Raw genomic sequence first — 21,998 nt, 5'->3', positions numbered from 1 at the left:
TCTATGCTTGAGGACGGGCAGACGAGGAACAGTTTTCCATGTACCTTCCGTATGGTCTTGAGCGAATTGACGTCTGGACCAACGTAAACAAATAACAGGAGACCGCGCTATCTGGGATGGCCGCCAAGTACTACTTGCAGTATACTCCGTGCAGGTAGGAAGTCGAGCCAAGCGTCGCATACAAAGGTCAATCAACTCAAAATAATCATCAAGTCAAGTGAAATCAAATATGATCGCTTTCAGTCCATGATTATTATATAACACTTGATAAGTTAACTTGATTTCTAGTACAGCAATAACGTACGAAGACTGTTGAACCCTTGGCGCTCATAAATTAGCCTTTCAATTTTTAGGGCTCAGTGCCGAGCCCTAATTATGACAACTATCATTGCTAGTTTGTGAACCAAGACATGATCGACAAGACTTTTCTTGTGACTATATAGATTTCTTTTTCATAGAAGACCTCTAATAATAGGCATTTTTCTGGGTGTAATGAATCTAAACTCCATACGGCACATACACATATGCCATATGCGGTCCCATCAGGCGATATATATGTGTATGATTGATATCACGAATAGGTAGTCTATCGTCCTATGTTTGTAAAAAGAAGTGATCTACCAGATTACAGCTTCGCCGCAACCCTTTGCCGCGACTTGGCCACTTTCCTTGCATATGGATGCAGGCGCCCTGTAGGAACGAGATGGTCCACATCTCCTGTATGCACCAGTTCAGGACTTGCTTCCTCCAACGAAGTAATTCCGTTATTCCTCATTGCCGTTTCCAACTCATCACGCATGACTATACCAAATCAGCACCAGCATTATCATCATCATCATCATCATCTAAAACACAGAAAAGGGGACTTACTGTCAATCAAGTGCTCGACACCCTCCTGACCATAATTAGTCGCAAACAGCATACTACGCCCCATCCCCACAGCCGTCGCTCCCAAAGCCACAGCCTTGAGTATATCTGTCCCTCGTCTAATCCCACTATCAACATAAACCTCCATACAATCAAAGACCTCCGGTGCCCGTCTCTGCAGCTCCAACAAGGTGACGATAGATGGCGGACTAGTATCCAAATTCCTGCCGCCATGATTACTCAACAGAATCCCATCAACGCCCGCTTTCATCGCCAAAATCGCGTCGTCGGCTGACATGATTCCCTTAAGGCAGACGGGTAAATGCGTATGTTTCTTCACAAACGCGATATCCTCCCATGTTAGGGCTGGATCAATATGGCTCGCCATCAACCGACCAAAGCCGCCGCCCTTTTTGTCGTTTTTGGCCTTGGCGTCGGACATGGGTACTGATGTGCTTTCATCGGCTTTTACGCGTTCGTCGGCTTCGCGTTTACCGGGCCAGGCGGCGTCGACGGTGATGTGAATGGCTTTGAATTGCGGGAGTGAAGAGACCTGTCGTATGAGAGCGGCGGACTTTTCGCGGTCTGGGCTGACGTAGAGTTGGAAGAAGAAGTTGCCATTTGGGGCAGTTTGGGCTAGTTCTTCGATGGAGAAAGAGGAGTTGTTCGATACCTGCAGTGATTAGCTCAGCTGACGGCTCAAAATGTGATTCTGATCATTGGAGACACTTACTCCTTGTAAGATCCCCTTCTCGCAAGCAGCCTGGGCAATAGCACGCTCACCCTCTGGGTGAATCAATTTCGCCATCGCCGCCGGACTCACAAACAACGGCAAACTACAATTAACACCCATCACACTCGTCCGCGTATCCACATGACGCACATTTCTCATAACCCTCGGACGGAACCATATCCGATCAAAATATGACTTATTCGCGTCTCGCGTAAGCAAATCCGTGGCAGCACTAGAATAGAATGCCCAGGTCTTTTTACTCGCGGTTTTGGAGGCTACGATCTCAAAGTCGTGCGCGTTAATGAGGGTGTCTAATGGCGGCTTTTCGTTGTCGAACATGACGCGCGCGTTCTCAGTGGGCGGTTCCTTAAGCCATTCGTCGTTGATGGTTGATTTGTCGAGGATGCCTTGAAGTTTGGAGCGGTGTAAGTTTTTGCGTATTGTGGATGGTGAGTGCACCTCATTGTATGCTTTTGTGGCATCACGGCCGGCGTATTTCAGGATTACTTTTTCTCGATTAGCTTATATCAATTCCGTACTTTTAGGAAGACTTACTGGCCGAACCGCCGGGGTGTTCTTGGTGGAACTCAGTAAAATCCCAGACCTGACCGTCGACTACAAGCCAGCAGTCGGATGGCGTGTTGTGTCTTTGTATCTCTGCGACAGAGACGAGCTTTTCTGCTGTCATTCTGCCGATTTGAATCCACCAGATAGATTATTGATGACCCAACGAGTACCTGGGTCAAGACAATAATACAATCTTTGTATATTCTGCGATAGCAATACTCTTATCGCGGAAACGGGATGAAGCGACAGAAGTCAAGGAAAAAGAGCAACCCTTGCAAGCCGACTCTATTTTAAAGCCGAGCAACAAACCTCGGGATAAACATCACCGAATAAAGTCTCCAAGAAACAGACCAGACCTGCGGGGTGAAAGCGAGGAAAAGGGTTCTTGGAAGAAATACGGGGTATGTAGAGTGTAAATGTAATCGGGGAGTTTCCCGATGCTATGAAGATCATCGCACTTGCTCCGATATGTTTGCAACTCGGCATTTCTGTCGGTTAACATAGGGCCATCGACAATGATATTATCGATCTGCACATCCTCAGTACTGCGTGCAATCAATGATCAACTAGATTAGATTTCAAGCAGAGACTTGAAATACTCCGAGGAAGTCAACCCGACCAATCATATCCGCCTAAATGTAATCATCCAAAAGCAGTTAGCGCAAGACTTAGGCCTGCGGGTGCCTGAGGCTCGACGCCTGAACCACTATTTGGATCAAGAGTGAAGAAAAATGCACAACTCTTTCCTATTTCGCACATCCCGTGACTTGCAAAGACCTACTCTCGATGTTCAGGTCTGTCTAAGAAATACCTGTCACTGCTCAGACTTGTCTAGTTTCCATGCATATACCCATCAATCGCCTAAGTGCTACTGCGACATCCAATCTTAGATCACGACTAATTTCGACGTCGTTGCCTAGGGGTAGGGGTATGTATGAGTCAACTTCCATCAACATCGATACGTGACTCACATGTATCTAGTAGGCTCTATCTTGTTATTTGAGCAGTATAAATACCGTCTGAGTTGGCGAGCTTCTCAAATTCAACACCACAGCACAGGTTTTTCCGTGAGACGGGATACGGCTACCAAGATGGAGGAAGAGACGAAACAGCCCGTGAGCACATTAAAATATGTTGATGTATGATTTTCAATATACGTAAAGCCATACCGGAGACTGAAGCATTGCTGATATCGTGTAGATTGGCATCAATCTCGGCGACCCCGTTTTCAGGGGCAGTTATCACGGCAAACAAGCCCATGAAGATGATTTGACCGATATCATAGAACGAGCTAGAGAAATCGGCTGCACTAAATTTATGGTTACTGGTTCCGATCTCAAGGAGTCAGAACACGCAGTCCAAATCTCCAAAGATTACCGTACGTTCCCGATCAGATAATTGGCACAGCCTATAATACTAATAAAAAGACAAGCCGGCTTCTGCTACGCCACCGTCGGCGTCCACCCCTGTCAAGCAAAACACTTTGATGAACACCCCTCTGGCCCCTCCAAACTCCTCCAAGATCTACGCGATCTCGCCCTTAGCACCAAACAATCCGGGCACACAGTCGCCTTTGGCGAAATCGGTCTTGACTACGACCGTCTATTCCTCAGCCCCAAGGCATCGCAACTCAAATGGTTCGAGGCGCAGCTCGACCTTGCCATTGAGGTTCAGTTGCCTCTGTTCCTGCACTCGAGGGCCGCAAGTGAAGACTTTGAGCGTTTGCTAAAATCGAGATTGGACAAATTACCGAAAGGTGGGCTTGTGCATAGTTTTACAGGCACAAAAGAGGAAATGCTGCGTTTGGTAGATCTGGGTCTTGATATTGGCGTGAATGGATGCAGTCTCAAAACAGAAGAGAATTTAGAGGTTGTGCGACATATCCCTCTTGAAAGAATACAGATTGAGACGGATGGCCCCTGGTGCGAGATTAGGCCATCACATGCCTCGGCGAAGTATTTGAAGGATGCGCCGCCGTTGCCAAAGGCTGTGAAGAAGGAGAAGTGGCAGAAAGGGTGTATGGTGAAAGGAAGGAATGAGCCAGTTGCGATTGCCCATGTGGCGCATGTTATTGCGAAGATTAAGGGTGTCTCGGTAGAGGAGGTTTGTGAAGCGTACGTTTTGACTCCCGTCTCTCTTTACTTCTGCGGATATTAACCTTGTGGATATAGGGCGTGGAATAACTCGATCAAGATGTTCGGTTTGGGGGAGACGACCAATTGACGATTTATGACCTTTGATTATCATATAGAGCGAAACATAAAGAGTTAGACTAGAGTACTATCTGTTGAATATTAAAAACAGAATACAACACCGTATGGTTTGATATTGATACCGTATCGGTTTTCTCAGCGCTTGACGGAACTTGCTAACGACGAGTGTCATCTACGTAGTGTTTCAGCTTTCTTAGACGAAATTAAATATGGTCAAATGTGGTATACATTCATTAGGTCACTGTTTGATATCTTCTATATCTACATATTTTACTAATTGTTATACTTGTAGATCGGGCACTTCGGCATCTTTCAGATAGTCGTGAATCATCCCCGATGCATGACGTTTCAAGTTGACCCTAGGTTCTTCTTTCAAATCTCCCGATATACATATTGATAGGTAGAAGATGAAATTGATATAGCAGAAGAGTTGTCCATTTCATCATGTTGACTTCCACATATACTATGATCGTCTTCGTTGAAATTTTCTGAACACAAGAGCGGATCGGAAGTCATGTTGTTTTCTACACACATGTCGGCTACTGCAGGTGGAAGTGAAGAAGACCTGATAATGTCTCCTCCTTCTGTATCGGGCCGTGCAATGACATCAAAATCATCATCGTCTATCGCTAACTCTTCGCTGATATCGTCATATATCTCGTCATAGAGACTCTCAATGTCTGAAAATCTAGGCAATAGTTTTTCTGGCGAGAAAAGACTGGAGTAACCAGAGTCGAGTTCATTGGTATCGCTGCAATGTGACACGATGTCATCCGATCTGGTAACTGAGTTTACACCCGAGTTCAGTATTTGCTCATCGAAATCCTCATAATTGTCAGAGCCGTTTGTCAGCAAGTCATCGTCGGTAAGAAGGATGGTATCCGAGTCTTCGCTGATGGATTTTTTCGGCCATTCAACTTTGTATGCCCCCCTTTGCAGTGCTGTCCAGACGACACACTTGATCAATGATCGAGAGAGATGCCCAGAATCTGTTCTTTCTGTATCCATACAGTTTCCATATCGTAATCTTAGATTTGATTTGACGGAGCTGATCTTCTCCTTGGCACTAGAGAATTGACATGTCCGGAATATCCTCGCCATTGATCTGGTTACCACCGGAATGAGTCCAGCTCTCTGGCGTACATTCTGTTCTCGATCAGTCAACGAATAAACCAACGAATGATATATCCTTTAACCCGGGAAGTTACCTCATAGTGCCCTGCTTTGAAAAGAGTGGGAGCCACATCCAATAGACTGGGTCCCTCCTCAATCGTCCATCTGTTGAGTAGACTCTTGCACTGTTTGCTTCCACGCACAAGACACCAGAGCGAACACTCAACCATTTGTGTCAAATTAATGCAATTTTTTGCCGACTCATTGTCCTTGCGTTCAGGAAATATGTTCGGCTGTCGAACGTAATTGTCTCCTGAAGCTAAACATTCAGTCTGCTCGATGAATGTATCTGCGATTTTACGCGTCGGTAGTTTGAGTGATGAGTGAGGACGGCATAAGGTCACTATTTTGGATTTTGGGCTGGTTTCGCGATCCTGTTCATGGCTATGAGGATTTTTCAGCCAAAGCTTGGCTAGAAACAAGTTCCAAGAGGTGCATTGTTCGACGGTTTTCATATATACGGCGATATGTGATAATGTTGCCCTATCAATTCCGAGTGGTGAATGAGGTTCAGCTGCGCATTCATTGACTTTGCGAGGCAGTCTTTTGGGTATTATTCGAGGAGATATATGAGGCACTTTTCGCAAGACGACAGAGATATGAAGAACGACTGTACCACCTAACCAGCGGTATTCGTAATCCATCGTCGACGTCCGGAGATACGGACTGTCACTAATCTGCTCGAACAAGTGATAATGTTAGTCAAGCAATGATATGCTTCTCGAAAACCACTCACTAAAGAAGCTTGCACTGTTTCGACGACTTGCTTTACAAAATTTGGCATAGACATGCCCGGGTCTAAACACGCTTCAATGTATAGATCCACAAAGAGTTCTTGCTTTAAAGTAATCCAAGCATTTCGATAGTCAAGTCTGTGATTTTTCGGCTCCATAGGATTTGGACTGTCGCTACGTATCAACGTTGCAGTGGCTCTGGACACCAAGCATCGTCCTTTTGGACAACTGGTCCTGAAAGAATGGCTACCAAGATCAACAAGCTGAGCCATCAAGGGCCACCAAAGGATGTAAATCGCAATGTCAAAGAAGAAGAAGAAGAAGAAGTTCCAATGAGGAGGCCAAGTAGAGGAGCCGCTGCTGCCAGTTTTGAGGTCTACATTGTCCTGGCAGAAAGGGAAGGAGCGACCCAGCTGTACACTTCGAACAGAGCGTTCACTGATAGCTTGTCTAACCTGATCTCTCGAAATAATATATGCAACAAAAATCCAGAATCTGACGAATCCATAGTGAACATGAAATTTGAACATGAATATTCGTTTCATAAACACTGTGGTATGAATTGCTGTCTGTTGTATACTAATAATCAGGGTTAGGGTTAATATGTTTCACGTGACATCATCCCTTATCGTTATCAGTTGGCTGACACAAAGCTGGGAGTTTCAGGCTACTGTGTTCTTCCTTCATTCAACAATTGACAGAGATGCCAAAAGATGAGGTAGGTACTGCTCGGAACTCCGAGCGAAGGGGCTCGAATGACGAAGAATCCCGCGCTCTTCTCTCGAATAGCTCTTTCCATGACGGCCACCACGATAGTGCTGGGGACAGCGACGACGACTTGGTAGTACTCCCCGGGACTGCCGATGAATACCAACACGAATTACAACAATCACAAACACGTCACCCTGCAAGGCCACACATTCCGCGGCAGTCGTCAATATCTCAGCCAGCGCCAGACGGACAACGTCGTACTCCACGAACTCCCCACCGCGTCCGATTCGACCTCTCCGAACATGTTGCGGAGGAAGAAACACTGACCACCAATGGCCACACCCAGGAGCATCAGGATGGTGATGACTTGTGGATTGATGAGGAAGACTATATGGTAGATGGCTCGGAGCGCCTCCGCAGTAGTACAGGACAAATGGCACCATTACTCACAGGCATTGAAGCTCCAAGTGTGACGCTGGCAACGTCTGACGACTTCTTTCCCGAAGACCACTTGGAAAGTGCCAGACCTCGGAGTGGTATGCGTATGGCATTTATGAATATGGCAAACAGCATTATTGGAGCTGGTATCATCGGCCAGCCGTACGCTTTGAAGCAAGCTGGTATGGTAACAGGTATCGTTCTTTTAGTTGTCTTGACCATTACGGTTGATTGGACTATCCGCCTCATTGTCATCAATTCTAAAATGAGCGGCGCCGATTCCTTCCAAGCCACCATGCAACATTGTTTTGGAAGAAGCGGTCTGATTGCTATATCCATTGCACAATGGGCATTTGCATTCGGAGGCATGATTGCTTTTTGCATCATAGTGGGCGATACTATACCTCATGTCTTTGCCGCATTATTTCCTTCTTTGAGAGATATGCCGTTCCTGTGGTTACTCACAGATAGGAGAGCTGTGATAGTTCTCTTTATACTGTGCATCTCCTACCCGCTCTCCCTTTACCGAGATATTGCCAAGGTAAGTTTGCCAGAATCGCAAAGTCTGGATACGTGCTAATGGTAGTAGCTCGCAAAAGCTTCGGCATTAGCCCTCGTCAGTATGGTTGTCATCGTAGTCACAGTCGTAATCCAGGGCTTCCGGGTGCCATCCGAGCTAAGGGGTGACTTGAAAGGGAATCTTATCATCAACTCCGGGTTCTTTCAAGCAATTGGGGTTATATCTTTTGGTGAGTAATTGAGATCATGGTTTATTATGAATATGCTAACACGAGTCTCTAGCATTTGTCTGCCGTACGTAACCTAATTGCTGATGCAAGCAATCATTCTAATTGTGACTAGATCATAACAGCCTTTTGATTTACGGATCGTTGAAAAAACCAACACTTGACAGATTCACAACTGTGACGCATTACTCCACTGGAGTCTCGATGGTCATGTGTTTGGTAATGGCCCTTGCTGGATTCTTGTCATTTGGGTCGAAAACTCAGGGCAATGTGCTTAACAACTTTCCCTCCAACAATATCATGGTGAACATAGCGCGGCTGTGAGTAACAACTTGTAGCACTGTTTGAAGAGTATGACTGACCAGTATCTAGCTGCTTTGGCCTGAACATGCTCACCACCTTACCTCTAGAGGCATTTGTTTGCCGTTCCGTCATGACCACCTACTATTTCCCAGACGAACCTTTCCATCCAACCCGTCATTTGTACTTCACCACCGTCCTAGTCCTCACGTCCATGTTCCTGTCACTAGTGACCTGCGACCTCGGTGCAGTCTTTGAATTAATCGGTGCCACCAGCGCAGCGGCGTTGGCTTATATCCTCCCACCGCTTTGCTACGTGAAACTAAGTAATACCAGCCATACAGCTAAGCTTCCAGCTTATGCGTGTATTGTGTTTGGCACAGCTGTGATGGTCATCAGTCTGTTCCAAGCAGTGGGTAAGATGATAAGAAGTGAGTGCTCTACTAAAACCTTCTCCAAGAATACTAGGGATTTGCTGACGTTGGCTTCACTCCCAACAGACGAAGGCGGGGCTCAGACTTGTGGTGGCGCGATATAGAAGCATGCTGTCAGTGAGATTTTCGTTTAGCTCCTGGTTTGTTTTGAACTTCTTACTAACTTTCCTTCAGAAACGGCGTTGGACCCCTCGTTCTTCTACACTGTACATATATTTCAGAAGCCCAGCTTCATTTCATTCTTGCATATCGTCGCTCGACGTCGGTCTGTATTAGCGTTGCCAGCTACTTCCTTAAGATCAATTCCATTCTAGCTTTGTATTTCTTCAATCTGATATACTTTCAAAGATTCTTTGTCTCGGCCAGGTCCTTGTTCTGGACAAACGGCCAAATCAGGCAGATGTTTGTTTCCCAACTGGGAAGTCGGTCCTTCCCTCTGTGACCCTGCCCATTGTCCAATCAGACCCCCCCCCCCCCCCCCCNCCCCCAATCTGACTGGCCTCTCCTTCTCCTTCTTTCTTCTTCTTCTGTTTGCTCTCTTGTTTTCTTCTTCACATTTGCCCTCCTCAAAATCTCAACTTTCACACTGACTCATCTGGCCTTCGTCCCAACAGTATTTAATTTCTCGCTGTCCCCTCTCTCACCACATGCTTTCACTCTTGTTCTCACCATCGGATATTTACATCGCTTCTTGGTCATCCAGTGACAACCAAGAGACCTGCTCCTGCTGTCCCCCTTGAGAAGTTCAGATTTCGACCGATATCTACATACTCCATACCATGGCATCTAAAAAAAATCTGCAGCTGGTAGTGTCTTGCACCACATAATAATTGGGTTAATAGCTTCTCATCATGTTTATAGGTGGATTTAGGTCTTGACAGGCGTATCGAGATCACCACAGCAGAGGACAAACGCGATCCATACGCTAGGTTCACCGAAAAGGATCTTGAAGATCTACGAAAATCAGTGCAGGATCCCCTAACAGCCCGACTTCAAGATGAGAATAAAAACCATCTCGACGCGTGGTCCAGTGAGTCCTGCTTATGATTCTTATTACAGACAGATGATCCTGGTCTGACCACATTGAAGATTTCCACCGGAAAGTCGAGACTGAAGAAGGGGCGTTTACCGGTGAGCCTCAATTAATGAACGGGCAGAGCCATCGCGCCCATCTGCATTTCGATATGCGCCATAAGGAGAGGTTAGTCTTTTTCCTTTCCCCCTCTGATAGACTCAGCCATCAGTTAATTTGGACGCGATCTAGACTTGTTTCTAGAGCAGGTGGTCACAGTCATCATACACAAGCTGGTAGAAAACACCATTTGGACCCAGMTCTTGGACCAGCAAAATCTACGGTTGGGATGCACAAACAACCTGCTCCGGGACTAGGTATTACAAGACCCGCATTTGGTAAACCCCCAGGAGGTGTGTACACTTGGTTGTAAGCTTCAGACCGAGGCTGACAACTCTTATTATACACACAGGCAACCGATTTGATCGATCCAAAGCGCTGAAGGTTCAACGCCGTCCCATCCGTGCTCCACCTAAGCCCGTCGCCAGCACGCCTCAGAACTATGAAGTGATGTTAGCCGACCCAGGGTCCTGGCTGAGTTCTGTGAGGAACAAAACAAGCCAGGCTGGTGCGCCGGCTTCGCCTTCTACTTTCCAGGTTGAGACAGCATCAAATGCCAATTCATCTTTGGAGTCCGAGCCTGTTGTAACCGAGCCTGCTATGGCTACGAAACCAGTCGCAACTAGCCAGGCACCTGTAGTTACCAAACCTATCGTGAAAATACCGGCGGCCGTGACTTCCAAGCCAACTGCAACCACCCAGCCCGCTGGTATTACCCAGATGGTCGCTACCACGTCGACACTCGGATTGACCAAGCCTGTTGCTTCGCAAATCGATGTGATCACCACGCCCCGTGCAGCAACTACAACCAAATCAGCTTCAGTCGTGCAGCCTGTTGCGACGCCAAAGCCAACTGGAATTCCCAAGCCAGTCCAAAATCTGGAAAGTCCATTTTTTGATTTGAATCTTCCACAGCCGCAGACCAAGACCTCCACCCTACGGGCCCAAATTCGGCCTACGAAAGATGCGGATCTGCTTCTCGATCTTGACAGCCCTCCAAAGAAGGTAGGTCCAGAGCCAATTAAGAGTGCTTCAGTACCAGACATGATGGCGCTTGACGAGGATGGTGACATATCCGACGGCAATACGGCTGCTGCGAGCGTTCTCGGTAAGAAGCTCGCTTGGATGCGAGAACTCGGCTTTATTAATGATACATTAGCCGACTTCAACCTATCAGACAGCAAGCAAAAGACGCTTCTGGAAGATCGGCAAAAGAAGCTACTGGACATGATCCATGCAGCTTCAAACCCAAAGAACAGCAAACCGCAAAAAATGGTACCTCCTCCGGAAAAGCTGATTGAAATGTCGCCTACTCCATTGCAAAAGGCAGTCACTGCTAGACCATTTGTGCCAACAGCCAAACCCACGTTTGTTGAAGTTCAAGCTCCTGTGAAAGGGGGCCTGCAAGCTTCTCGTTGGGCAGATGCAGACGTTGAGATGGCCGACATTCTCAAGGAGTCACCGAAGAAGACTTTCAAACCCAGAAACACCAGCAACAACTCTGAAAACCCCGTGGACTATTGGCAGAAGACATTGCCGAAATTGCCTCCCCTCCCTGCAGATTTCGAAAAGAAGTATGCCTCCACGGCTCTGAAATCCCCGGCTCCTCCAAAGGCTACGAAGTCCCTGTATGAGTCTCGCTACGCTAGCTAAGCAGGCGAGTTTCTGACAACGGAACCTTTGTTGAATCTGGTCTGGAGAATACAAGGCCATGATGTTGACGGATATTTTGGTTCTCATCTCTATTTTCATCTCACTGTGATTTCAGTCAGACCATCTCTGCGGCTTGGCTCCATCTACAAAATGTTAGCAATGCGCGAATCTCAAATTACCTCTTGATGGAGTGAGTAAGTCGGACTTAAGGTGTCGATCACATTTAAGGGACGGTTGTCTTAGGATGATGATATTGAAGTGTTTGTGACTAATGTGTCGAGAAAGGTAGATAGATAATATGACACTCATCAATTTTCTCAATCACTACTGAATAAATTGCAAATAACTCCTGCCGTCGTTAACCCCCTAATGCCACTCTGATTCCAACGCCCAATATCGCCTGAATAAATCGATAGACGCACCAATTTGATAAGCATTGAGAACGCCCTACCACAATATCAATATATATCAAACACGAGAGAAACCATGTATGATGGCAAATGTAGATAAAATGTATATATATATATATCCGGAATCACTGTTGCGGTGGCTGTTGTTGATGTTGCGGCGCCTCACTGCTCAGTCGCGGCCTTTTGATATCACCAGATCCTGGGAGTGCGCCTGGCAGCGGCGCGTTGGTGACGTCGTTTAGTGGTGGTCTTTTCAGTGATGGGTCATTCGTCGGGTTGTTCATGTTGGTGTTGTTGTTCGCGGCGTTCCTGTTGTCAACGGCTGGTCGTGTCAACGGACGATAAGATGATGTTGTAAATCCCTTGTTCACTGGACTGGCTATACCGCCGGGAACACCGCCTGGAGCTCCGATGCGACGATGCACGTCCGTCGCAGGGTTGATGAAGTCTCGCCCTCCACCAGCACCAGCTGCTGCTGCAGCGCCAGGACCGGCTGGTGATTGGGATGTTCCAAATAGCATCGGTTTCGAGACGGGCACGCTCTTGGTGTGATCTATACCGGCCGTTTTGCGGATTGACGGGCTTTCTGCATGAGGGTCGAATTTGGGCGCCATTGGTGATGCGCGAGGGTTGTCACGTAGTATATCGACTGCGCGAGCGGAGTAGAAGCCGACCGCAGGCTCTGCTGGTCCATTGTTATTCATGGTTGATTGGTTGCCCATTGTATTCGCAGCATTGGCTGATTGTTCTGTCTTGACGATTCCAGCAGCAGTATTGTTTGATCTTTGAAACTCTTGGCTGGATCTATTGTTTACCAAAGGGTTCGTCTGATTCATTCCTTGAGGGTTTCCAACCGAACTCCCTCTTTGAGCCGTGGCATTCAGGTTCGAATTATTGCTAAATGCTGCGTTAGTTGCTGCTGCAGGACCATTCCACTGTCGTTCTGGCTTGGAGGGGGTAGTCATTGCAGGATTTGGCGGTGCTACACGTTGTTGATATTCCTGCGGCCTTTGCTGGGCTGGAGGTAATTGCGGTCTCGCTTGTGGTCTCTGTATGGGTTGCGGGGTATCAACGTCTAATACGACTTCGTCAGGATTCCCAGCCGTGTTGGCTACGAAGTCCGCTTCATCAAATACATCACCTAGAATTAAAATTAGACATGACTGAACAGTATGCACAACTGGGTAGATAGAGAACTGACTTCCAAATTCTGCGTCTCCATCAAATGTAAGAGTCTCATGTGATGAGGTTTCTTTCCGATTATTATACTCAATTGGTCGTGGAGGGAGTTCCAACTCGTCTAGCGTCTTTTTGTCATGTATGGGCGCTTTTTTTGTAGGAGCAAAGTCTGGGTGACGATGCAGGTTATCTGCATCCCATTTACTCTGTTTTTTTTTTAGTATATGCTTGGAAATGATTTTTCAAGATCAGTACATACCGGAGCAATTTTGAGTCTGGTCACCTTAGCAAGGTATTCTTTGTCGTAGATACAATTTCCTAGCACGTTTCCAAATGTTCTCAAGGCACGTTTCAGTCCGTCCGTTGTTCCCTCCTTCTTGGCTTTCTCAAAAGCTGCCGCTTTGCCTTTGCAGTTTTCGATATGGCCATATCCGATGTCCTGACCATGTTCATTAGACTTGCAATTCACTTCAAAGCGCCAAGCTGTTCATACCTCATGATAAGTGCCATCTCTTAATGTAACCCTCACAATGACCGATAATCCCAGACTGATCTTTCCCGTTGTCGGATTTTCATCAACCTATCGTACATACCAATCAGTCTTCACTGTTTTCGTCCATATCACCATACCATCATACTAACAAAATCAATCTGTATGTTCTGAATTGAACTCGACCATCCATTAAACCCAAACACCTCGTTTGCAAGATTGATACATTTCTCCGCCGCAAGATAATGAACTTTCTGCCCCGAAGGTCCTGATCGAGATGAAATATACTCCGGCCCAAGTTGCTTGTCGAGGCGTGACTGGAGTGTGGCTACTTCTCGAGCAGTGTACTCGCTTATACGCCGTGGTCCTTCATCGAATGGGTTCGCGGTTCCGGTCACTGTGCTCGGCGGTTCGCGGTGTTGGTCGCCCACTCTGTTTATCGTCAGTATTAATAATCCAAAAAAGTCGGTATGGGACTCACGCAGGCATCTTCAAATTTGATAAATGAGATATCAAAAGGCATACGATTTCGTTAGCCTGTGATGGTAATCGTCACTTGTAGTTGAATCGGGTACAGTTGTTCCAGGTTGACGCGACCGAGACGCGTCGAGGTGCTGACCTACAGACGCCAAACCACGTGCAAGTTATATAGGGTTAGGGTTAATACTATGCAACTACTGCGTGGTATCGCTCAACATTATGCAGACTAACTGTGCTTTATGGCCAATCACTTCAAAAAAGCTTTGCGTGTGTTCATGTCATTTATGAGATCACTACCTCGATGTCTAAATATCATGACCTGTGTCCATTCCATTATTTCGCGACAAGGCTAGCACTTGGGGTCAATCCCAAGTCTTTAAGTGACTCTCCAAAGTATTCACTATCGAAGGTCTTTCGAGGGAAATTTTGAGTGAAACTGTGTACTTCAACTCCATCATCCTTGTTGAGCGCTGCCACAACTTCGAATAACGTCGTTTCAACAGGAAATGTCTTCATAATATTGCCCTTGCTCGTCTGTAGGCGTAGACGAGTTTCGGTGTAGGCTGAGGCTGGTTTGGAAGTCACCGCACCGGAAGTAGTTGGCAAGACAGGTGCTGCAGGTTGAGGCGGAGGAGCTTGACCGGCTCGCTCGGCCTTTTCCCGTTCAGCTTTCAATCGTCGCTCTTCCTTGTCTGCAGCAATCTTGGCTCGAATACGAGCCTTGGCGTCTATTTCGTCTTGCTTTTCCTTTTTCTTCTGTGCAGCTTCCTTGATCCGTTCTTTCTTCTGCAGTTCTTCCTTAATATCTTGAGATTCCTTGGTGTGCTTCCGGCGAATTTCCTATAATCTCTTAATGAGAATGACATTCATTTCAAGCTTCATTCATTGCTCACCTCATTTCTCTTTTGATCCGCCTTGTCCTGCTCTGATTGTACGGCCCGTTTCGCAGCTAACTTTTCCCGCAACTCTTGAAGTCTAGCCTTCTTTTCCTCGTCTGTCAGTGGTGCAATCTCTTCCGTGGACTCGGAGAAGTCTGTATGCTCCGTCTTTGATGCATGGAACTCGGCTTGTGCTTGGCTTCTAAATTTCTTGCCACACTCGTTGCAGACCAGGCTTCGAGGTTCTTCGCCTTCTTTAAGAGCTGGAGCTCCTTCTTCCTCGGTTGTATTTGTAGCTGCAGACTTGATTTCGTCCAGTGACTTGTCTTGGTTCGCTTCTAGCCACTCAAGGGCAGCTTGTACTGTTGTAAACAGCTTGGAATTAGCATGCAAATATGTGGAAATGACATCTTTTGGTAAGAGGGAGAAACGTACATCCTCCAGTTTTTGACACAGCAAGCTCTGCCCGTTCCTTCTCGAAGCCCATTTCCAGCAGCTGCTCGAGATCGGACGCAGTCATCTTTAATGTGAGATAGAATAGAAGTAAGTAGCGGGGCGTATCTCTCTGGCTTGGATTGGTGATTATTTCACGGTCACAAGTTGAGGAAATAGGAATAATGCCTACACTAAGGTTCGAGAATGTCGATATGAGGCGAAACAGACGAATAAGGAGAAAATAGTTGGTAGGGATGATTATTCAGGTCAAGAAGCTACGTAGTGGACAGCGGGGCGACATTATCTTATCAACGGAGGGCGGTCAACCCCGAATGATCTCCGCCCAGAAATAGAACAATTTGGAACTTGTCCCTCAGAAGCTCGCATGTATGAGACTTCACCTCGATAATCATCGCAATAAGCGCACAGGCCACGGTCTTTTGAGTCTGATCTCCACAGCTACGTCTACGGGGAATTTTATAACCTAGTCACTATATTCCTTACTGGATCAAGATCCGATATCGTTTCCTTCATCTTACAGTATGACCGATTTGAACATCGGACGTGCATCTGTTCACTGGGGATGATCATTCTCTATGTCAGCAACCTTGTAGGGTCATGGGACAAGATTGTTCACTCAACCAAAAACACAGGACTATTCGACAAGCCTTTTTATTATTTTAAGAACCATTAGAATCGAATTAAACACAGAACGAAATCGCATGTAATCACATATTATCAATGTAAAAAAGTATGTTGACGGCGTATTGAGATGACATCACATGGTGCCCCATACGGTAATCTGGTAAATTACACGCCAAGCCGCCGCAAAACTCGATTATCTAAGCGTTCCGAGCGGAAACACATGAATCGACCAACCTACCTAGGCACATCATCATCGTCGAGAAGACACCACCACGAACGTCGCTTCTCTCGCCAACACACTCCGCTCGCTCTCCGACCTCCGAAAGCTGTCTACGCACCCTCACTCACTCGTTCTGCTATTGATTCTATCTCTGCAACTGCTCCAAGGATTATTTCCGCAGACTGTTGTGATCCTTGTCGTTGTTGTCCTTTGTCACTTTCCATCTCCTCCCCATTTCCAGTCGAACGCCATGTCCGTCGATCTCGAGCCCGGTGATCTCGGTTTTCGCCGTATGAGCCCAATCAATTTTCGAAAGAAGTTAGTCTGAATAAACATTAACGTTAGGATACAGGTCCCTTTAATCGTGAAGTAAGCGAAGTGTTACATATCCGCAACCCGCAAAGCGATCCAATCGCATTCAAGGTCAGTCTTTGATATATCCTTGCGCTGTAGTATCTCGCTATCGATACCATGATTACTGACTGCAGTCAAAATCTAGGTCAAGACAACCGCTCCCAAGCAGTACGTATCTATCAACTTACCCATGGCGTCATCCGGCTCTAATCGATTTGCAGTTACTGTGTGCGTCCCAACTCTGGCCGTGTAGAACCTGGAAAACATGTCGAAGTACAAGGTTGGTCATATCGGTTTGAGATACGTGCTTTGGACTTTAGCCTAATTTTGAGCCATAGTCTTACTACAAGCGATGAAGGAGGACCCTCCGGCAGATGCGAAATGCAAAGATAAATTCTTGGTGCAATCGGTTGCTATCACTGGAGATTTGGAGTTCTCCAATGTCACATCGATCGTGAGTCCTCGTGAGATTCTACAGTCGAGAGAATTTTCCTAATTAATATGGGGAATAGTTCGAGAAAGCACCGAAATCAGCAATCCAAGAACGGAAAATTCGAGTGACTTATCTACCTGCGGGCGTCGCTAACGGACCAGTATGTTGAGCATTTATGAATTTGTCTTCTCAATACTCATTCACCTTGCAGACTCAAACCGAAGAAGAACCTCCCGCGTACTCCTCACCCGGCGGCGCCTTCGAAACCCCTGCGCCAACCGCCAAAAAGATCGTCGACGATTCCACACCCATCCCCGCGCCCAATTTTGAAAAATCACCCAAGCCAGAGACGCCCGACTCAAAGGAGGCTGACTCATCCCTCTTCGAGAATGCACCATCTGGCGCTGCAGCAGAGACCAAGTCCGACTTCACCGATAACGTAAAGGAGCAATTGTCAGACGCACTTGCGCAGATCCAAAAACTCAAAGCTCAACTTACCGAACAAGGAGAAGGATTGCGCCAGCGGAAAGTTGGTGAGGGATCTTCTATCAGCAAGGCCAGTAACACGCTACAACAACAGGTTGCTCAGCCAGCAGCGGAGCTGGGTGTGCCGGTTCAGATCGTAGCGGCGTTGTGCTTACTGAGCTTTTTGCTTGCTTATTTCTTCTTTTAAGAACTTTCGTCTTTTTGTTAGTTTTTCTCTTTTGCGGCCTATAATTATCTCGGAGCATGTTTTTTTCCCTATCCACATTTTTATTATGTCGAGGTGATGCAACTTCCTTTTTGATTCTTTTCTTGTCTGTCTACTTTGTTTTGGTCCCTGCGTGTCTCCTTTATCACGTAGACGTTGGAAGCTCTTGATTTTGTTCGACATAGCCCTATACAGCGTATGAAATGCATTTGGCATTTTCCTCGTCCTCCTCCAGTTCGTGTTTATCATTTCTATTCACACATTTGAATTTAGCAGTGAATGAATTGATACATCCCGTACCGATAGATTCCCATGGAATTTCTAGTGCGTAATAGCTATATACAATTATGTCAATCTTTTAAAGATACCATCCCAAACTCCGTCAAAGCAAAAACCCCATCAGCCCTCTATGGAAAGAAATGAAAAGAACTAATTCTGAATCTCACTCTCTTTCCACCCATCCTCTTCTTCCTCCTCTTTCATAGAAGAGGCAGAAATCCCCTCACCTCCTCTTCCGGCCTTTTTCGACAAACCAGCACCACTTCCACCGCCAACAATCCTACCACCCTGAGCCCTTTTAACGCGACACCACAACCCGACATTTTTATCGAGCACAAACGTCCAGATAACCCATACCCAACTCCGATGGCACGGCAACGGTTCGTAGAACTCGCGTGCAATACGATGGACTTCCGGTAGTCTTGTCCACGGTATAGCAGGGAAATCATGATGCTCATTGTGTAGTCCGACGTTGTACGTCAGGATATTCAGTGGGCCGTAGTAGGAGTACGTCTCTGGGGGTTGCAGAGAATCCAGCGGACTCTTCTTTCCCTCGTTCTTCAACTCAGATAGCGACTCTGTGCCGCCAGCCTTGACCTCCGAGAAAAAGTAATGCTCCGCAATAAAATGTCCCGCACAGGGATGCAAGGATCCAGCCAGAAATGAGCTAAACAACAAGTACAAAACAGGCTGTATTGMCCCGCCACAGACTCGCACAAGCGCATAATCAAAGCTGAGTTGAGTGATCAAGTTGAGGACGTGGATGGACGTAAAGGGCGGACTGTACACAAACATGGGCCTGAGCGCATAAAAGAAAATTTGGAATGTACAGAAGAACGCTTTGCCGAGCAGAGAGTCAAGCAGAAACGCTTCAAAGGCCGTGGGGAGATCGGTGTCGAGGCCCGCGACGCCGAGGGATTTGTGGTGCGTGAGATGGTAGGGCTATACAATAGGATATGCATCAGCATGGCTCTCCTTAGTATGGGGAAAGTTTATAAACTCACTCTGAAAGCAGCACTGTACGGCAACCCAATCGGCAAATTGGCAAAAATAGCCAACAACCTATTTGCAAGCGCAGACCGGAATGCCAGATTGTGTGAAATTTCGTGGATGGCGAGAAAGAGGTTCTGATTCGAGGTTGCCCCAATCACGTATGCGGTCAGGAAGAATTTCCATGAGAACATTGAAGTGTCACGGAGCAGATATGCGCATGTAATTTGTAGGGAGACGACGGCGAGTACGAGCCATTTCGTAAGGGGTTCAGGACCGCATAGCTTTGTGACCTTTACGCAGTGGTATAATTAGCAATTGAACTTTTGTCGAGCTAGGCATCCGTATTGCGGAGAAGGGGGGAAGAGCAAACCTCCGGATGAGCTTTTATGATGGCTTGACGTCTCGAGCGGTGAGGTTCTTCAGTATATGTCCAGAAGAAATGATCGTAGGAAGCTGATCCATCGGGGGGTTGTGTTCTGGAGCCATGTGGTGGTTGCTGGTTCTCTGTTACTCCCTTTGCGGCGTTGACCCTGAGGGTTGGAGTAGCGGTCGAAGTGACAGATGCCATTGGGAGGGTCAGGAGGAAATTAAAGAACAGGATAGGATATTTTTAATGCTCCATGTGTGTATGGAAATCTGGAAGGGCTTCTTATCGAAGATAGAATCCAGTATTGCAAGTTGTTGCGAATTGTAAGGTGTTGATCAACAGATAAATGTTCAGTGGATCAGGAACGGGGCCGGATTATTCTATTTGCACGTGGGGCTACTGTCGGCTGTCCGCATCCCCGTACAACGCATGATCTTTAGTACTCAAATACACTCAGCAGTACAATTTGATTGTCTTGAAGCTACAGTTACTTTTATATGCAGTCAAGCCTATACCAAACACTATCCAAACACATATTCCGTTCAATAGTCGTCGCCACGACTTATAATTTCTTTCACCGTGGGCCGGAGAACGATGGTCTAGGAGCAATCAGCAATGATCCCAGGGGCAACAATAAGACTTTCAAACGCACATGTTCATATTGGGCAGTATACGAGCCCTTGATATCGCACAATGGTGGATAGTCCTGGACTATCCCAGAAGATACCAGGTTATTCAACTAGATTAATGCATATAAGCATATGTCTCAGCTGGAGGTCTGAGGGCATAACTTACTCCAAGAAGATACTTGTCTTGACCAAGTCGATCAAGATATCGACGACAGAATGGCAAAGTGCCAAAGTTCTTGTTAATGACATTCAACAAATTCTTTGCCGAGGACAAGCGGAGTGACACATTCGCAGCGTTTGGAACTTTAGCATAATGCGATGTTTCCATCTGTACAAGTCAGAATCGATACCGATAGATAGTATAGAGGGGATACAAACATCATCTCGCACATAACCCTTTCCGGTACTTCCGAAAGTCTCGATAGCAAAGACTTCGCCTTCCTCCATCTTGGTTTGATCTCCGCCCTTGACGATGGGTACACTCTTGCCACCGTGGATCACGTGTTGATCGATGTTATGCCCGTTCAAGTTACGGATTGCCTTGACGGGATAAGTGGTTCCGTTAATCTCGACTTCATAGCTCTCCATGGCCTCTTGGATGGCTGCTCCAATGTCGCTCATGCGGACATCGATACCGGCTTCCTAAATAGATATTAATACCTAATTCAAACACCTGAGGTAGGTGACATACCCGGATACCGGTGTTGGTGGCATCCTTTACAGCAGCCAGAAGATTATCATAAACCGGGTCAAAAGTCATCGTGAAAGCACTATCCACAATCCGACCATTGATATGAGCACCGAAATCAACCTTCATGACATCACCCTGCTGCAGAACCATCTTGTTGCCCGCATTAGGTGTATAATGAGCGGCGCAGTGATTGATACTAAGACCACAGGGAAAGCCCATTCCTCCCTTTATATTATCTCCTTCCTCTAGACCCTGATGGCCCGTCAAAGCACGAACCGAATCTTCAATACCCTCGGCGATCTCGGTCAAGGTCTGACCGGGCTTGATATTCTTTTGTGCGTATTGGCGGACTTGTCGGTGTACTTCGGCTCCATGGCGATATTCCTGTAAGAAATCATTGTTCATGCGGTCGAGATAGCGCTTTTCTTCGTTTGTGGTACGGTAGTTGTTCTCATCTTTGTACTCGACGATTTCACCCTCGGGGTATGAATTGTTGGGGAATAGTTCGGAGATGGGGACTCGAGGCGGAGAGGACTGTTTTTTGGCGCCGCCCTTCTTCTTCTTCTTAGGCTTGCGCTTCTTCTTTTTCTTTGCCGCTGCACATTGTACCATTTAGCTTATTGCCAATTATCAATTGGAGAATTCCTGGTGACAACTCACCTCCAGTAGCAGCACCCTCACCACCTTCCTCTTCCTTCTCATCATCCTCCGAATCGTCGTTGTCGGCAGCATCATCTGCAGCGTTTACTTGCTCTTGAGCATGACCATTCTGGCCGTTCACTAGCAATTACTATCAGTACAATTGTTTCCAGACCAAAATGCTCAAAGTCAAGACACAAAGGGTATAGCTCACATTTGAGCTTATCCAGCTCCTCACTAGCCTGAGCAGCCATGATGTGGTGTAGTTTGCTTCTTCAATCTCGAAGGTGGGGGAAGAGGAGATCAGTAAAATACTAAAAATGTCCCATCGATAGCCGGGCTGATCGGCCACTCTTGGCAAGCCTATCGCTGTAATTACCATACACGTAAATTACGCATACTAMCCAGCCGATGACGCACTCCGATACACAGCGATCGATAGCTTCCGTGACTTCATTCATACAAGTTTTCTGCTCTCTACACT

At 46.7% G+C, this 21,998-nt stretch overlaps 8 protein-coding genes across 8 annotated transcripts; 3 read left to right on the top strand and 5 right to left on the bottom strand.

The window, feature by feature from the left end:
* Positions 1 to 625: 625 nt before the first annotated feature.
* BHQ10_000098 (uncharacterized protein) lies at positions 626 to 2,288 on the bottom strand (the record flags this gene model as incomplete). Its single annotated transcript, XM_040882753.1, has 4 exons — positions 626 to 801; positions 871 to 1,540; positions 1,601 to 2,106; positions 2,156 to 2,288. 4 exons carry the CDS (start codon positions 2,286 to 2,288, stop codon positions 626 to 628), a joined length of 1,485 nt encoding a protein of 494 aa, XP_040728603.1.
* A 970-nt stretch (positions 2,289 to 3,258) lies between these two features.
* Positions 3,259 to 4,324, top strand: BHQ10_000097 (uncharacterized protein; the record flags this gene model as incomplete). The annotated part of the gene is made up of 3 exons (XM_040882643.1): positions 3,259 to 3,306; positions 3,368 to 3,545; positions 3,600 to 4,324. The coding sequence occupies 3 exons, from the start codon at positions 3,259 to 3,261 to the stop codon at positions 4,322 to 4,324; spliced, it is 951 nt and encodes a 316-aa protein (XP_040728602.1).
* A 2,666-nt stretch (positions 4,325 to 6,990) lies between these two features.
* BHQ10_000096 (uncharacterized protein) lies at positions 6,991 to 11,701 on the top strand (the record flags this gene model as incomplete). Its single annotated transcript, XM_040882532.1, has 10 exons — positions 6,991 to 7,977; positions 8,026 to 8,185; positions 8,238 to 8,249; positions 8,298 to 8,502; positions 8,555 to 8,898; positions 9,091 to 9,122; positions 9,778 to 9,946; positions 10,006 to 10,117; positions 10,181 to 10,341; positions 10,401 to 11,701. 10 exons carry the CDS (start codon positions 6,991 to 6,993, stop codon positions 11,699 to 11,701), a joined length of 3,483 nt encoding a protein of 1,160 aa, XP_040728601.1.
* A 535-nt stretch (positions 11,702 to 12,236) lies between these two features.
* On the bottom strand, positions 12,237 to 14,269 carry BHQ10_000095 (uncharacterized protein; the record flags this gene model as incomplete). Its single annotated transcript, XM_040882421.1, has 6 exons — positions 12,237 to 13,252; positions 13,313 to 13,496; positions 13,550 to 13,729; positions 13,784 to 13,870; positions 13,921 to 14,212; positions 14,262 to 14,269. 6 exons carry the CDS (start codon positions 14,267 to 14,269, stop codon positions 12,237 to 12,239), a joined length of 1,767 nt encoding a protein of 588 aa, XP_040728600.1.
* Positions 14,270 to 14,593: 324 nt separating this feature from the next.
* Positions 14,594 to 15,658, bottom strand: BHQ10_000094 (uncharacterized protein; the record flags this gene model as incomplete). The annotated part of the gene is made up of 3 exons (XM_040882310.1): positions 14,594 to 15,100; positions 15,154 to 15,500; positions 15,574 to 15,658. The coding sequence occupies 3 exons, from the start codon at positions 15,656 to 15,658 to the stop codon at positions 14,594 to 14,596; spliced, it is 939 nt and encodes a 312-aa protein (XP_040728599.1).
* Positions 15,659 to 16,688: 1,030 nt separating this feature from the next.
* BHQ10_000093 (uncharacterized protein) lies at positions 16,689 to 17,898 on the top strand (the record flags this gene model as incomplete). Its single annotated transcript, XM_040882200.1, has 7 exons — positions 16,689 to 16,728; positions 16,791 to 16,861; positions 16,938 to 16,960; positions 17,014 to 17,072; positions 17,131 to 17,246; positions 17,305 to 17,385; positions 17,437 to 17,898. 7 exons carry the CDS (start codon positions 16,689 to 16,691, stop codon positions 17,896 to 17,898), a joined length of 852 nt encoding a protein of 283 aa, XP_040728598.1.
* A 447-nt stretch (positions 17,899 to 18,345) lies between these two features.
* Positions 18,346 to 19,756, bottom strand: BHQ10_000092 (uncharacterized protein; the record flags this gene model as incomplete). Its single annotated transcript, XM_040882089.1, has 3 exons — positions 18,346 to 19,137; positions 19,200 to 19,478; positions 19,559 to 19,756. 3 exons carry the CDS (start codon positions 19,754 to 19,756, stop codon positions 18,346 to 18,348), a joined length of 1,269 nt encoding a protein of 422 aa, XP_040728597.1.
* A 341-nt stretch (positions 19,757 to 20,097) lies between these two features.
* On the bottom strand, positions 20,098 to 21,768 carry BHQ10_000091 (uncharacterized protein; the record flags this gene model as incomplete). The annotated part of the gene is made up of 7 exons (XM_040881978.1): positions 20,098 to 20,154; positions 20,208 to 20,294; positions 20,351 to 20,512; positions 20,563 to 20,826; positions 20,876 to 21,471; positions 21,536 to 21,655; positions 21,729 to 21,768. 7 exons carry the CDS (start codon positions 21,766 to 21,768, stop codon positions 20,098 to 20,100), a joined length of 1,326 nt encoding a protein of 441 aa, XP_040728596.1.
* Positions 21,769 to 21,998: the final 230 nt, after the last annotated feature.

Source organism: Talaromyces amestolkiae, assembly GCF_001896365.1.
Source record: "Talaromyces amestolkiae strain CIB chromosome Unknown scaffold1.1, whole genome shotgun sequence".
NCBI lineage: Eukaryota > Fungi > Ascomycota > Eurotiomycetes > Eurotiales > Trichocomaceae > Talaromyces > Talaromyces amestolkiae.
Note: the sequence above shows the minus strand (reverse complement) of the source record. Positions and strands in the feature narration are given on the sequence as shown.